At 36.3% G+C, this 16189-nt stretch overlaps 1 protein-coding gene across 8 annotated transcripts in view; it reads right to left on the bottom strand.

Annotated features, from left to right (window-relative positions):
• The window catches only part of EVI5 (ecotropic viral integration site 5), a 226508-nt gene that overhangs the window by 62650 nt on the left and 147669 nt on the right, over nt 1-16189 (bottom strand). For all 8 annotated transcript variants that reach the window (XM_043875546.1, XM_043875545.1, XM_043875543.1 and 5 more), the window contains 2 exons: nt 11427-11573; nt 2748-2843 (listed from right to left, as the gene is read on the bottom strand). In XM_043875546.1, coding sequence (XP_043731481.1) covers nt 2748-2843; nt 11427-11573 — 243 coding nt within the window. The remainder of the gene's footprint in view (nt 1-2747; nt 2844-11426; nt 11574-16189) is intronic.

Raw genomic sequence — 16189 nt, 5'->3', positions numbered from 1 at the left:
TGTTGTAAAGATGGCTCTTGAAACTATATAAGTGAGGTCCTTCACTGTATACTGAATAGTTTTTAAAAACCTAAAAATCTTGGATTCTCAAAGGAATACAAACACACAGAACTGAAAACAACTTCAACAAGCAAAGAGTCAAAAGTGGATGGTGCTAGGAAAGCCAAGAGAGGAGAAAAGCTAAGAGGACAAAGGGGTCAATAATGACAAATGAAATAAGTTCCAGCCAGTTGAATATTGAAAAAATACCAATGAACCAGCAATTAGGATTCACTTATGAGACATTTGAGGCTAACATACTCCTATTAACAGTAAAAAAAAAATTTTTAACAGTAAAATTTAATGCACTCCTTTTGTTTTTGAAAACTGGTGAAATACATGTTATGTTTCATTTTAAACAAAGCGTGCAGCATAGCAGCGTCTTCATTTTAATTAGCATTTAAGAATCAACAACAACAACAAAAAAAGAATCAACAAAAAGTAATTCAAATCTTGCTATTTTGTGACTAAGATGTACAGAAATGTGGCAAAATTTTATAATTTTCATGATATAAAAGTAATGACTAAAATTAGAATTGCATATGATAGCATGACTTAAATAGCTGATTACAGATATCTTATGCAGTTGGTTCTTGTCTGAAGTTTTTCTTTGAAAGTGAAAGGGAAAGTCACTCAGCCGATTCTTTGTGACCCCATCAAATTCTCCAGAGAATACTGGAGTGGGTAGACTTTCCCTTCTCTGGGGGACCTTCCCAACCCAGGGATTGAACCCAGGTCTCCCTCATTGCAGGTGGATTCTTTACCAGCTGAGCCACAGGGGAAGCCCAAGAATACTAGAGTGGGTAGCCTATCCTTTCTCCAGAGGATCTTCCCGGCCCAGGAATCGAACCGGGGTCTCCTGCATTGCAGGTGAATTCTTTACCAACTGAGCTATCAGAGAGGCCCTGAAGTTTTTGTGGATATGCAATAATTTCTGAGGAATACTAGCAATAGAACATAAAATGGATACTGTTTTATAAACTTTTGCAAATCATAATGTGTTGTGATTACTTTTGACCCAGACCTTAAATTGAAATTTACAGACAAAAAGGCATTTCAGGTGGGAAGAAAATTCTAGGTGTTGCAGCCAAAACTGTATTATGGGTTGGAAGAGAATCTAATAAAACATTTTTAAAAATAAGATTTTTAAACATAATACTTTGCCCATATTGCAAATATACTTATAAAATAAAACAAATGTATTTATATTGTAAAATAAATAGTTCATAATAAATGACAAAACACTTATTTTCAAAGTTTTGAATTATCTCTCAAAAACAGCTTTGACAATAAGGAAATATGACACAGGTAACAAAAGGAAAAATAGGTAAGTTGGACTTCAAAAATAAAAACTTTTGTGTATCAGAGGACATTAACAACAAAACAAAAAGACAGCCCACAGAATGAGAGGAAATACCTTCAAAAATATTTGCATATATCTGATATGGATTGACCTTGAGAATATATAAGAAACTTCCATAACTCAACAACAATCCATTTAAAAATCAGGCAAAGGACTGAACCTACCATTTCCTTAAAGAAGACATAATGGCAAACAAGCACATGAAAAGATGGTCAACATTATTAATCACTGGTGGTGGTTTAGTTGCTAGGTTGTGTCCCACTCTTGCGACCCCACAGACTGTAGCCCATCAGGCTATTCTGTCCATGGGATTTTCCAGGCAAGAATACTGGAGTGGGTTGCCATCTCCTTCTCCAGGGGATCTTCCAGACCCAGGAATTGAACCTGGGTCTCCTGCATTGCAGGCAGACTCTTTACCAATTAAGCTACGAGGGAAGACCTTTACTAATCACAAGGGAAAAGCAAATCAAAAGCATAATGAGATACCACTTCACACTCATTAGGATGACTATTTAAAAAAACAAAAGACAACACAGAGAATTAACAAGTATTAGTGACGATGTGGAAAAACTAGTCCCCTGTGAATTGTTGGAAAGAATGTAAAATGGTTCAGCTGCTGCGGAAAACGGTATAGCAATTCCTCAAAAAATTAAATACAGAATTACCACATGATTCAGCAATTTCACTTCTGGGTATATACCCCCCACAAATGAAAACACGGGCTCAAATAGTCATTTGTACACTCATATTCATAGCAGCATTACTCACAACAGCCAAAAGGCAGAAGCAATCTAAATGTTCATCAATGAATAAACAGATAAACAAAAAGTTGTATGCACACACAATGGAGTATTATTCAGCCATAAAAAAGGAAGAAAATTCTGATACAACATTACAACATCAATGAACCTTGAGGACATTACTCTTAGTAAAGTAAGCCAGTCACAGGAAAATAAATACTCTATGATTTCACTTACCTGAGATTAACTAGAGGAGTCAAATTCAGAGACAGAAAGTACAAGGGTGGTTTCCAGGGGTTGAGGGAAGACGGGAATGGGGAGTTGTTGAACAGGCACAGAGTTTCAGTTTTACAAGGTGAAGAGTTTTGGAAACTGGTTGCACAACAATGAGAATGTACTTAATGAAACAGGCTGTATACATTAAAATTGTAAATTTTACCACAATAAGTATATTTTTATTGCAATTTAAAAAACTGGACTTGGAAAGGAGTGTTGAAAACAGAAACACAGTTGTTAGGATGAAGACGTAAGTCACTATCCGTGTGCAGAGGAGAGGGAAATAACTGCATTATTATTACATTTACTTTACTGTTTTCACGCGGTACCTGGATCTCAAGCTCAGCAATGTGCTGCTGTAGTTCCGCAACAGCTGCTATGCGATCTGCTTCCCGGAGCCTCACAGCCATCACTTCTTCCTTGTTCTAGGGTGGTAAACAAAGCAAACCAAAAACAAACCACACAATAAACCAAACCATCAATAAAACAAACATTGTAACTTGCCTCAAATTTAGAAAGTAACAAATAGACCCCTGATTAAATCAGAGAGAAAAAAAAAAGCCATTATAACTAACACGACATTGTAAATCAACTATATTTCAATAAAAAAAATCTTTTTAAATGCCATTATAACTTGAACTTGGTATAAAATGAAGAATAAATATATATAACAGCATTCCATCTTTAAGAGCACTTGTATATAAATATTGCTCAAACTTTTAAATTAAAAGTTAATTAAAACTATTAAAATTACTGTTGATTGTGAAAACTTAATTTTTTATCCAGGAACAATTATTGAGAACTTTCAAATATGTAACTAGGACAATAGATTGATAGGGAATATAAACACTGTATGTTAGCTAGATAATATTTTTAAAATTACATTTTTTGAGGCAATGAATGCTAATGAATATTAATTTTATACTACAAAGGCGATAATAGAAGAGAAAGATGGAATATACAAAAATATATAATATTGAGGAAATATTAACTTCAGTTGAAATTTAGCAATCAGTATCAAAAATGTGCAGCATGGTGACCATAGGAGAAATTTAGCACCTGAGAGTAATATCAAAATTTTTAAAAATTTCACACTTAGTAAAAATATAATTAAACTTTTAAATAAAAATATATTTATTCTTTTATCTTTTTTGATATGATCCTGGTACTTCATTTCAAGCAAATATTGCTTTAAATATTTTGCCAAGTTGTACATGGCCACTAAGTATAGTTTCTACACACAATTAATAACCAGCTCTCAAGCAAGTGTGTGTGTGTGTGTGTATAAATATGTTTGTATGTGCATTTACAATATATTTTAATCTAGACTGAAATAGAAGATGTACAGTATATAACAGTTAAGATACATAATACTCATTATTATAAATTCTATTTAGCCAATATACTCTCATAGAAAGCTTTCCCTAATTTTTGCCAAATCTTGTGTCCATAAGTCACCTACCGCTGAAAATGAGGGAAAAGTAAAGTGTTGATGTAAACTCTGGCTAATTTTTGTTTGTGTTATTTATTCTGATAATAGAGTTATTATCACTCTGATAACAGTGATCAAATACTGGAAGAAAACTTCCTCAATATTATTGTGCTATTCATAATGTAAAGACTGAAGACACAACACATTTTTAAGCTTTAACAGTCTAGTGAAGGAGACAAAAACTTTCTTTAAAGGGCCAGATAGTAAATAATTTCAGACTTATGGGTCATACAGGCTATTACAACTACTCTATCCGCCACTGGAGTGTGAAAGTGGTCACAGACGATATACAAATGAATAGGAAATAAATGAATATATTTCAATATACAAATGAATGTATTCCAATAAAACTTTATTTACAAAAACAGGCAGCCTGATAGATTTGGAACATGGGCTACAATTTGCCAACTTCTGGTCTAGATAATTAACAAAACAGTAAGTCAAGCTTTGATTTGTAGTTTGCCAATTAATGTGGTATAACTACTCCCATCATGGCTCCTTTCAACTTGACATAACATTAGTGAACAGCAGTGAAGATAACATTAGTGGCACACCATGGTATTTCTACAATACAGACATAATAAGTGTAATAACCTGAAGTGCACACATAATAGTAAAATGTAAAAATTAGGAAATCATGAAGTTTGAGTATTTACTATCATTATTTTATCATAATTTGTTAATTATGTTAAATAATTTAATTTTTAATATGACTGTTTAACAATTGTGTCACAAAATTCCTGAAAATTTAACAATTGGTTCTTGCAAGCCTTTACCAGCTATTTCCAGCACACCACTGTGTCTATGTTTAATAAAACTCAAATCTCTGTCACTCCCTTATTTTAAACACTTTACTAGTATTCCACAGATATTGAGATAACAGGTTCTTTTACTAGTGTCCAGGACTCTCCATGATTTGGCTTCCCTATCTACTGCTCTAGCTTCATATATTACCAGTATTCCTTATCACACACTCCCCTCCAACTCGAATGAACTTTTAGTTCAAGCAAACAACCTTGTCTGTTTTGCTCTTCACATGTGCTATTCCCTTCGCCTAGTGAACTCTCTGTTGTCTTTCCTCAACTAACTCCTACATATCCTTAAGGTCTTAGCTTAATCATTCCTTAGTGAGCTTTGCTTGAACCATAAACTAAACTCACATTACAGGATCCAATGTACCACCTCAATCACAGCACTACTCATACTGCATTGTAATGGTGTGTTTGTCTGTATCCTTTGCTAAAACAGAGCCCCTTGAGGACAAAGATTTCTCTCCAACAGCCAGCACCACCTTGTAACCACTGAGTGCACCACTTAAAAAGCCTCATCCTTTAGCTTTAGCTAAGCCTGAGATGACTGTAGCCTCGTGAGGCTCTAAATCAGAATCACTACATTAAGCTGCTTCTGAATTTCTGATCCACAGAAACTCTGGGGTATTTAGTCGTTACTATTATTTTAAGTTGCTAAATTTTAGAGGTTATCTGTTAAATAGCAATAGATAACTAATGCATATTTACTCTACTAATATTAACATTGTATAAAAATATTACATCCATCAAGTAAAACACCACATATTTGGGCACCAACTTTCTCCTACTTTTCCTCCCTCTCCAACCCAATCACTGAGTCTCTATAAAAATACTGGATTGATCTACTCTACTTTAGTTCCACTGCCAACAACTGAGCCAAAGCGAGCACCTCTGTCTTGTTCTAGTACCTGATGATCTCACATCACCTCTCTCCAAAGCCACCTCAAATCCATATCCACACAGAGTGGCATGTGTGTTCTCTTAAAAAATAATTATATTAACTTTTACATGCATTATCTCCTAATAAAGCTAAAATTAACTGCTGAAACCTTAAGCATATTTGCATAAACTCAAAATAGTTCCTCCAAATACGTATTAATTATTGTCCTATTGTGGTGGTTGTAACAAATTCTTTGATACTCTTTCCTTCAGAAGTTGTAACTTAATGCCCTTTCCTCCACTTGAACCATTGTCTAGCCTCAGTAACTTGCCTGTAAGGAACAGAGTATGAGGGTGGGGGGACTTCTGTAGTGGAGAAAGTGAGCAGATACCAACTTAAGCAAATGACCAAAGTTAACAGCACCAGAGGTAAGGTGTATCAATACAGAATGCCCTGTGATGGGCTTCCCAGATGGCTCAGTGGTAAAGAATCTGCTGCCAGTGCTGGAGACGCAGGTTTGATCCCTGGGTCAAGGTCTCCTGGAGGAAGATGTGGCCACCCACTCCAGCATTCTTGCCTGGGAAATCCCATGGACAGAGGAGCCTGGCGGGACTACATACATGGGGCTGCAAAAGAGCTGGACACGACCTAGCAACTGCACACACACATGCCCCTGATATAATATACTGAGAAAGGGCCCAAGACACATAACCTTGGTCTGAGCATAACAAAACATCAGACAATCCTAAATTGAGGGATTTCTACAACATACCTCAGATCAAAGAAGAATGAGACATGATGGGGAAATCTGAATGAAGGCTGTAATTCAGTAATAACATTATCACTAATGTTCATTTCTTAGCACTAATAACTGTGTCATGTTTATGTAACAGGTTAAAATTAGGAGGGGCTAATTAAAGGGTATATGGGAACTCCCCGTACTATCTTTGCCACTTTACTGTAAACATAAAATTATGTCAAAAGTAAAAGTAAAAAACTGAAGCAAAGAAAAAAAAAAAAAAAACTGAAGCAAAGGACTCCCCTGGTGGTCCAATGTAAGAATTGGCCTGCCAATGCATGGGACCGGGGTTTGATCCCTAGTCCAGGAAGATTCCACATGCTGCAGGGCAACCACGCCATGTGTCACAACTCGTGAGCCCAAGCGCTACTGAAGCCTGCAAGCTCAAAAGCCCGTGCTCCGCAACAAGAGAAGCTACTGCAAAGAGAAACCCATGCACCACAACTAGACAGAAGCCCCCACACCACAACTAGAGAGAAGCCCCCACCTGCCACAACCAGAGAAAAAGCCTTTGTAAAGCAAAGACCCAGCACAAACAAAAATAAAATAATGAATAAAATTTAAATAAAAACTGAAAAAAAAAACCTGAAGCAAACAGAGCAAATAAAAAAATGTATCATGATTTTTATCCTACCTCTCAGTGGCCTCCCAAGAATTTAAGAGTAAAACTCAAACTTGTTACCATGACCTATAAATATCTACATTGTTAGAAGCTAAGTCCTAGCTTACCTCCCTGGCTTTATCTCATTCAGCTCTGCATTATATATGAGACTCAGCAACCAAGTTCTTTCCTGCTTTTTGGGTCTTGATCTCTGACCTTTTTCATGTAAGGATCTCCCCCCTGCTCTTCATAAGGCTGGTTCTTTCTTATTCTTCAGCTCAGATACCGTCTCCTGGCACTTGATTTTAATTACCACTTCCTCTAACTTCTCACTCTACAGAACATTATTACTAATGATCTTTTCTATTTTTTATTTATTGTCTCGCTAAACATTAGGTCTACTTTCTCCATTACTGTATCCCCAATGCTTACAACAATAACCTACAAGAAGACACGCAAATATTTGACAAATATGTACACTGATGTTATCATTCTTTGAAGTCTCATAATCTCACCTCCTCCAATTCCTCATTTGAAAATCACTGTCCTAGAACATATAAATTCCATCTAATTAAAATGAAAAGATTTTGTTATACAATTTATAAGTAACATGATAAAGAAACAGGTACCATTATGCCCTGCAGGTCAAAGCACACACAAAAAAGCAGGTCAAAGCACACACACAAAAAAAATGCTCTGCAGGTCAAAGCACAACCCTAAGGAGAGTAATTTGACAAAAACTATGAAAAGTACCAAGGTATTTACTCTCTGACCAAACAATCATATTTATAGTAATTTATTCTATAGAAATGTGTAGATATACCTCTATACATCTGAAATTATGTATGTACAAAGTTATTCACTATACACTGCTTGTAGTAGTAAAACACTGGGAACAAACCATGTATCCATTAATATGGACCTAGTTAAGGATACTGTGGTATATACTTGCAATGGAAAACAATGTATCTTAGAGACTAACAAGGAGACTGTAAGCACTGATAACTGAAAGCTGTACAAAACATATTAACATAAAAAGCAAAAGGTAGAATATATTGTCTGCTAACTTTCACATAAGACTGTGAGAAGAAAAAGTATATACTTTTAATTACTAGTATCTGCCTAAAAGAAACTCTAAAGGAAGTTATCAGAAAATAATAAAAGCCATTATCTGGGGAAAAAATAAAGGGGTGTACATGGTAGGGTCAGGAAGAGAGTAAGATAAAAGGAGTTCGAATGTTTTCCTTTATATTTAGCTTTAAAACCATCAAAGCATTATGAAAAAATGCACAAGTATTAAGCTACTAAAAATTACATGGAATACAAGCAACAGGTTTAATTTCTTGTTTTCTTCCTATCATTATTTCATATACGCACAATATTATAATCATAAAATACTTTGCTCAGCTTTCCTCACTTAACATTATTTATTACACAATTTTACAAGTTTGTGTATGAATATACAATAATACCTTTTCTCCTGGAGATACGTAATTATGTATCTGTTACTAGAGTATAAAATCTTTCTATAATTTTCAAATTTAGATTTACACAGGAAATCCAACAATCTTATCACTGAAATTCTGGGGGCCAGGTATGTTATGGAATTTCAGATTTTTCAGACTTTAGAAGAGTAATAAGGTGCATAAACGGAACACTAATATGATCCAATGGGTTCTAAGGCAGCGTCCAAAATGAAACTGTACGTTCAATACTCAACAAAAATGAAGCAGTGATGGGTAAGTACTCAAACCAAGTGGGATAAATAACAATTATAAATGGCTATGTTGCTGCTGCTGCTGCTGCTGCTAAGTCACTCCAGTCGTGTCTGACTCTGTGTGACCCCATAGACGGCAGCCCACCAGGCTCCCCCATCCCTGGGATTCTCCAGGCAAGAACACTGGAGTGGGTTGCCATTTCCTTCCCCAATGCGTGAAAGCGAAAAATGAAAGTGAAGTCGCTCAGTCGTGTCCAACTCTTAGCAACCCCATGGACTGCAGCCTTCCAGGCTCCTCCGTCCATGGGATTTCTCAGGCAAGAGTACTGGAGTGGGGTGCCATGGCCTTCTCCGATAAATCGCTATGTATTAGTTCAAATCAGGTTCTGCTTCCAAATGAATTTGTGTGAAATTTATGAAAAGATTTAGGTTTCAAAGTGTTTTGGATTTTCATATTGGGGATCTTAGACTTACACTGTTTTAAGTGGGAACATTCAAATTCAGTTACAGAGGGAAAATAATGCTAATATTAAAAACAGTATCCCGGACTTCCCCAGTGGTATGGTGGATGAGAATCCGTCTGCCAATGCAGGGAACATGGGTTCAGTCCCTGGTTCTGAAAGATTCCACATGCCGTAGCAACTAAGACTATGTACCACACTTACTGAAGCGTGAGTATCAAGAGACTGTGCTCCCCAATAACAGAAGCCACCACAATGAGAAGCCCGCACACTGCAATGAAGAGTAGCCCCTGCTTGCCGCAACTGGAGAAAGCCCACATGCAGCAACAAAGACCCAGCGCAGCCAAAAAACAAAAGAAATTAAAAACAAACAAAAACAGTACCCTGCTTTACATCAATGAAAAATAGCATGAGCTTTAATAATTACTTATCAACAAATTACAAGCTATAATCACATAAAATGAAATGAAAACTATCAGATTTATATAACTGAAAGACTAGCTCTCTTGAAAAAGTTAGGTTTATTGCTGAATTATTTCAATATGATAAAGTAAAATATTTAACACTTAATCAGAATGTGCCAGATGCCAGGGTGACAACATTGGTCATGATGGAAATCTGCAAAAGGCATTTAAAAACTTTGAATAAATCAATATACACCTTAAACACAGGGGAGATCTCAGAATCAGCATCTGTATATACTTTACAGAGGTATTAATGAAAAGTTAAAGTTAAATAAGATCTCATATCAGTTCTCAAAATTCTGAATGTGGGCCCATTACTTACACAAATTCAAAGGAAACAATTATTTTCATCGGCAGACTCCCCAAATATTTATTTCCAAATAACACTTTACTTTGATTAAAACGTGCTAAGGTATTTGGGGTACAGTATTAAATCCAGTAACAATGTTATCAACATGTTTAAAGAAAAACATATCAATAATAAAATACTAAATTTAGTTCTTTATTAAAAATAAGTCAGGACAGACACTGAAAAATAAAAACTGAAAAAGATATTAGTATAATAAATCAAACTGATGTAATCTCATGTTACATTATCTTATTTTTAAACTAGTCTAGGGAATTTCCTGGCAGTCCAATGGTTAGGACTCAGTGCTTTCCCTGCCATGGCTTGGGTTCAATCCAACTTCCAAGAATTAAGATCCCACAAGACAAAAAAAAAAAAAAAAGCACACGTAGTCACATACTTCAGGAGGGACTACTCTTACATTAGTACAAATTTCAGTACTGCCTACAGATTTCTGTCAGAGTAAACTGTAACAGTCATGCATATTTATTAGGATGTAATTTCATCTCTGGATTTCAGTGACACTGATAAACCACTCAAGCTTCACTTTTGGTTTTTAATGACACTAGAACAAGTTGATGGAATTACAGCTTTATATCTGCCATTGAAAGTCTTATTTCTTATCATAGAATAATAAGGCTGGAATCTTTAAAGGGCATTATTCCTACTCTCTCACCATGGAAAGATGAATGTCTAGTTTTTTAAAAAATCTCATAAACAAAACCAAACTTGCCAAAAAATAAACTTGCCCTCAGTAATTCATTCTAATGTTCACCACAGTCATGTCTTTAGTTATTTCGCACACACACACACACACACACACACACACAAAACCCCTCTCCTTCCACCCCATTTCCCAACTTTGCCTTCTCTCTCACCATTGCTGTATTATAAATTTAACATACTTGCATTCAAAAACTTTCCCATGCTTTATGAATCCAAACACTCCATAAAAAATTTAAAAATTGATTAAAATAATAACATGAAATGCACACAATTTTGCCAACCTTTGGGTACACACACAGCTCTTTTATTCTCTATCCAGAAAACATATATCAACAGTGACAGCCCATTAATAAGGTGCCAATCAAAGCAGAGTAGACCCAACTTCTCTAAATTACCTATCTTTTTGGTTGAGACATTAAAAGCTTCAGTTTTAAAGGGCTACAGGTCAACAGAGATACCAACCTTCAACCACTTGGTTAACTTAATTTCCTAACCAAGTGGTTGAAAACGAAGTTTCCAGCCTGAAATTTACCCAGAGCATGATGGGGTAACCTGGCCTGAAAGCAACTGTCAAACTAAGTTCAGGAAAAGTAGGAAATAAGACTAGCTTCTTTTAGTTTTATGATAGTGTACTCAGTGATGAGATAAAAACAAAAACAAAAAAAACATTATTATATTGACTAAAACATAAACTTGCTAGTTGATATGTTTACCTTGCATTCAATCTCTGCTTGTCTGCGCTTTGCTTCACTCAGTTGGGTGAGCAGTCCTTTGTTCTGTGCGGAAAGATACTGCACCTTCTCCTGGAGATTGACCACCTCTTGCTCTGCTCTTCGAAGATGATTACTATTGATCTGGTTCTAACAATTAAAAATATAAATACAGAATACAGATAAAAATATAAATAGCAGAATACAGATAAAAGGCCTGAAAAAACTGGTGGCTCAGACGGTAAAGAATCTGCCTGCAATGCAGGAGACCAGGGTTCAATCCCTGGGTTGGGACGATCCCTTGGAGATGGGAACGGGAACCCACTCCAGTATTGTTGCCTGGAGAATCCCAGGGACAGAGGAGCCTGGTGGGCTACAGTCCATAGGATGGCAAAGAGTCGGACACGACTGAGTGACTATCACAAAACTTATAAATTTCTACATGTGTATATTATGTCTCAGCAATATTTTTAATGTTATTGTTATTTACAGGTCTATTTTATTCAACAAATAGTTAAACACTTAAAAAGATTATAAAACTGCTTTAAAAATCAAAAGAATGCATAAGGTTCACATTAGAAACTTTCATTAAAGATCCACTTACCGTTCATACAATAAATACCTATAAACTATAAGGATGCTTATACAGAACTTGTAGGTATTAACTTCTGAAATAGGCAATATGATATAAGCAGATAGAGATATGATGTATTTAACTCCCCTTTCCAGTTCACAAAAGAAAGCACAGACCGCCGAAAAGATACCACCACCACTTACTGAACTGCAAACTTTCTGATGTCACAAACTGTGTTATGTTAACTACATTCCTACAATGTATAGCAGTCTGTTTTTATGGCTTATGGACTAGCTTTGAATTCTGGCTTCCCATTTGGTGATTAAACAAACTAATTAATATCTAATTTCTATTTCCTCATTTGAAAAATGTACACAGGGCTTCCCAGGTGACTCAGTGGTAAAGAATCTCCTGCAATGTAGGAGACTTGGGATAGATCCTTAAGTTGGGAAGATCCTCTGGAGAAGAAAATGGCAACTCACTCCAGTATTCTTGTCTGGGAAATCCAATGGGCAGAGAAGCCAGACAGGCTACAGTCCATGGGGTGGCAAGACAGCTGGACAACCCTTAGTGACCACACAGCAAAAACACTTTTTTTTTTTTTTTAAAGAAAACCATATGTAAAATACTACCTATTTCTCATTTAACTGTCTTTACAATTAAATGAGATAACACATGTAACAGAGTTTAATATATAGTAAGAACTCAATATATGCTAGCCTCTTAGTGTATTATAACTATAGCACAAGCTATAAAACACAGATCTTTTATTTATCTATTTTTATTGAAGTATAGCTGATTTACAATGTTGTTTTAGTTTCTTAAAGTGAAAGTGTTAGTTGCTCGGTCTGGTCTTACTCTTTGTACTTCATGAACTGTAGCCCCCTAGGCTCCTCTGCTCCTGAGATTCTCCAGGTAAGAATACTGGAGTGGGTTGCCGTTCCCTTCTCCAGGAGATCTTCCTGACACAGGAACTGAACCCAGGTCTCCTGGATTACAGGCAGATTCTTTACTGTCTGAGCCACTAGGGAAGCCCTTTTAGTTTCTGGGATACAGCAAAGTGATTCAGTTTATATATATATATTTCCCCCCCTGTTTTAAATACTTCTCCATTACGGTTTATTATAGGATATTGAATATAGTTCCCTTTGCTATACATTAGGGCCTTAACATTATAGATTGTAAATTCACTGACATGAGGTAGTTTTCATATTCAGGCTTGACTCAGCTTGAATTCTCTCAATCCTAGATTATTCCATTAGGGGCCTGAAAGAAACAGTAAGCATTTTCATAACCAAACACAGGCAAAATCTGGCTCCTCATTTAACAGTTCTTTAACCTTGGTGAAGTTATCTAATTCCATCAAGTTTTAGTACACTGATAGGAGTGTAGATATTACTGCTTGACTTTTAAGGCTGTGTTGTGAGAATTACACGAGAAAAGTTTATGAAAGTAGTTCTCTCCTAATGCCTGAAATAGAAGACATTTAACAAATACTCAGTTATTATTATTACTAAACCTATTCTATCTCATTTTATGAAAATGACCCTGCCTCCAGTTTTCATTTTAAAATCTGTATCACCTGATAGATTTAAGCTCATATACTTTCTACCACTCCCAGGTTTCTTCATTTTCACTATTCATCTTCCCGACCAACAGAAGAAATGCCTCCTTCCTATGACCATCTTCTACTCTCTTCTTTCTCACTTTCAATCAATGAACACTTTCTACAAAGTTAAGAGTGAACTTGTTAACCATATTCAAAATGTTCCACAACCTCTTTTTAGTGCCTTATCTCTTACCATTAAAACAAACAACTATACTTCAGAGGGACACACCTTTAACATACACTCCAAAACTTCTCCCTGCACCCCTAATACCATTCCATGCTCCAAAATTACGAAACACTAACACAAATAATTAAAACCCAAGAATTGACTATGAGTTGAGAAATGGCAGACAAAAAATACACTAGATCCTTAAGAACTCTAGATAATAATCACATAAGGATTTTATACAAAATAGTTTACATATTTACATATTAAACATAAAAAGAAGCATAAACAAAGAATTAGTCACTGTCAAAATATCAGCAAATTTGAAAGATAACCAAACATAATTTCCAAAATTAACAGATACTGATAATAAATTCAATTAAAGGGTTAAACAGGAGATTAAACACAATGAGGGCTTCTCTGGTGGCTACATCAGTAAAGAAGCTGTCTGCAATGCAGGAGACTCGGGTTCAATCCCCAGGTGGGGACGATCCCCTGGAGAAGAGCATGGGAACCCACTCCAGTATTCTTGCCTGGAGAATTCTGTGGACTGAGAAGCCTGGTAGGCTGCAGTCCCTGGGGTTGCAATGAGTTGGACTTCCCTGGTAGCTCAGCTGGTAAAGAATCCACCTGCAATGCAGGAGACCCTGGTTTGACTCCTGGGTCATGAAGATCCCCTGGGGAAGGGATAGGCTACCCACTCCAGTATTCTTGAGCTTCCCTGGTGTTTCAGACAGTAAAGAATTTGCCTGCAATGTGGGAGACCTGAGTTCAATCCCTAGGTTGGGAAGATCCCCTGGAAGAGGGCATGGTAACACTCTCCAGTATTCTTGCCTGGAGTATCCCCGTGGGCAGAGAAGCCTGGCAGGCTACACAGTCCATGGGGTCAGAAAAAGTCAGATAAAACTAAGCAACTAAGAACTAGACACAATGAAGAAAAAATTAGTGTCCCAGAAGATGTCAAGAGACAGAAAAGAGAATAAAGAGGTATAAAACACTTTACAGGTGTTACCCACCCCCCTCAAAAAAAGTGAGCTATGATGGCTTAAGAAGGTGATAATAGTTGAGAATCTTTACAACAAAAATCACATACACATCTACACTGTTGGAAGCACAATCAGTCCCAAATACTATTTGGGATAAATATAAATAAATCCTTATCAAAATACATTATATCAAAACTTATAGAATGCTAAAGTAAAACAGGCAAATCAAGGGAAAAACAGTATCTGTGAAGGTGGAAAGTGAAATATCCAGCAGACATCTCAACTGGAAAAATTGGTAGTGCTTAAAAAAAAAAATTCATCCTATAAAAGTATACTCAGCTAACTATCACAGAGGAGAGAAAAGTACATTTATTTTAAGAAAGTGAGAGAGTTTACAACTCATGATTGAAACTGGGAGGAAGCTGTTAAATAAAAGAAAGAATACAGAGCAAAAAATACAGCATGCAGGTAGACAAAACCACGGGCTTCCCTTGTGGCTCAGCTGGTAAAAAAAATCTGCCTGCAATGCAGGAGACCTAGTTTCGATCCCCAGGTAGGGAAGATCCCCTGGAGAAGGGAAAGGCTACCCACTCCGGTATTCTGGCCTGTAGAATCCAAGGACTATACGGTCCACGGGGTCACAAAAAGTCGGACACGACTGGGCGACTTTCACTTTCACTTTTCAGACAAAACCACAGGAATACTGACTCCATAAGACAATAATGTCCAGGAATTTGGAGGTAAAAAAATAACAGGAATTTGGAGGTACAAAAATAGTAAGATGTAAGACTAGAAGATGAAAGAGCACATGGGAGTTCTTCTAAGGACCTAACAGAGTTTGGAAAAAAACAGAGATAATTACTAACGTTATACTTTGTTCCATCAGGGAAGCATTTTTCTTTTTTTTTTCAGGTAACAACAGTAGAAAAGAAAAGGAATTATAAAAGTCAAATTAATATGGGAATACCAGACCATTTTACCTGCCTCCTGAGAAATCTGTATGCAGGTCAAGAAACAACAGTTAGAACTGGACACTGAACAACAGATTGGTTCCAAATCGGGAAAGGAGTACGTCAAGGCTGTATATTGTCACCCTGATTATTTAACTTACATGTAGAGTATCTCATGTGAAATGCTGGGCTGGGTGAAGCACAAGCTGGAATCAAGACTGCCAGGAGAAATATCAATAACCAATACGCAGATGACACCACCCTTATGGCAGAAAGCGAAGAGGAACTCAAGAGCCTCTTGATGAAAGTGAAAGAGGAGAGTGAAAACACTGGCTTAAAATTCAACATTCAGAAAACGAAGATCATGGCATCCGGTCCCATCACGCATGGCAAATAGATGTGGAAACAATGGAAACAGTAAGAGACTTTATTTTTGGGGGTTCCAAAATCACTGCAGATGGTGACTGAAGTCACGAAATTA

The sequence above is a fragment of the Cervus elaphus genome, chromosome 20 (genome assembly GCF_910594005.1).
Source record: "Cervus elaphus chromosome 20, mCerEla1.1, whole genome shotgun sequence".
Lineage (NCBI taxonomy): Eukaryota > Metazoa > Chordata > Mammalia > Artiodactyla > Cervidae > Cervus > Cervus elaphus.
Note: the sequence above shows the minus strand (reverse complement) of the source record. Positions and strands in the feature narration are given on the sequence as shown.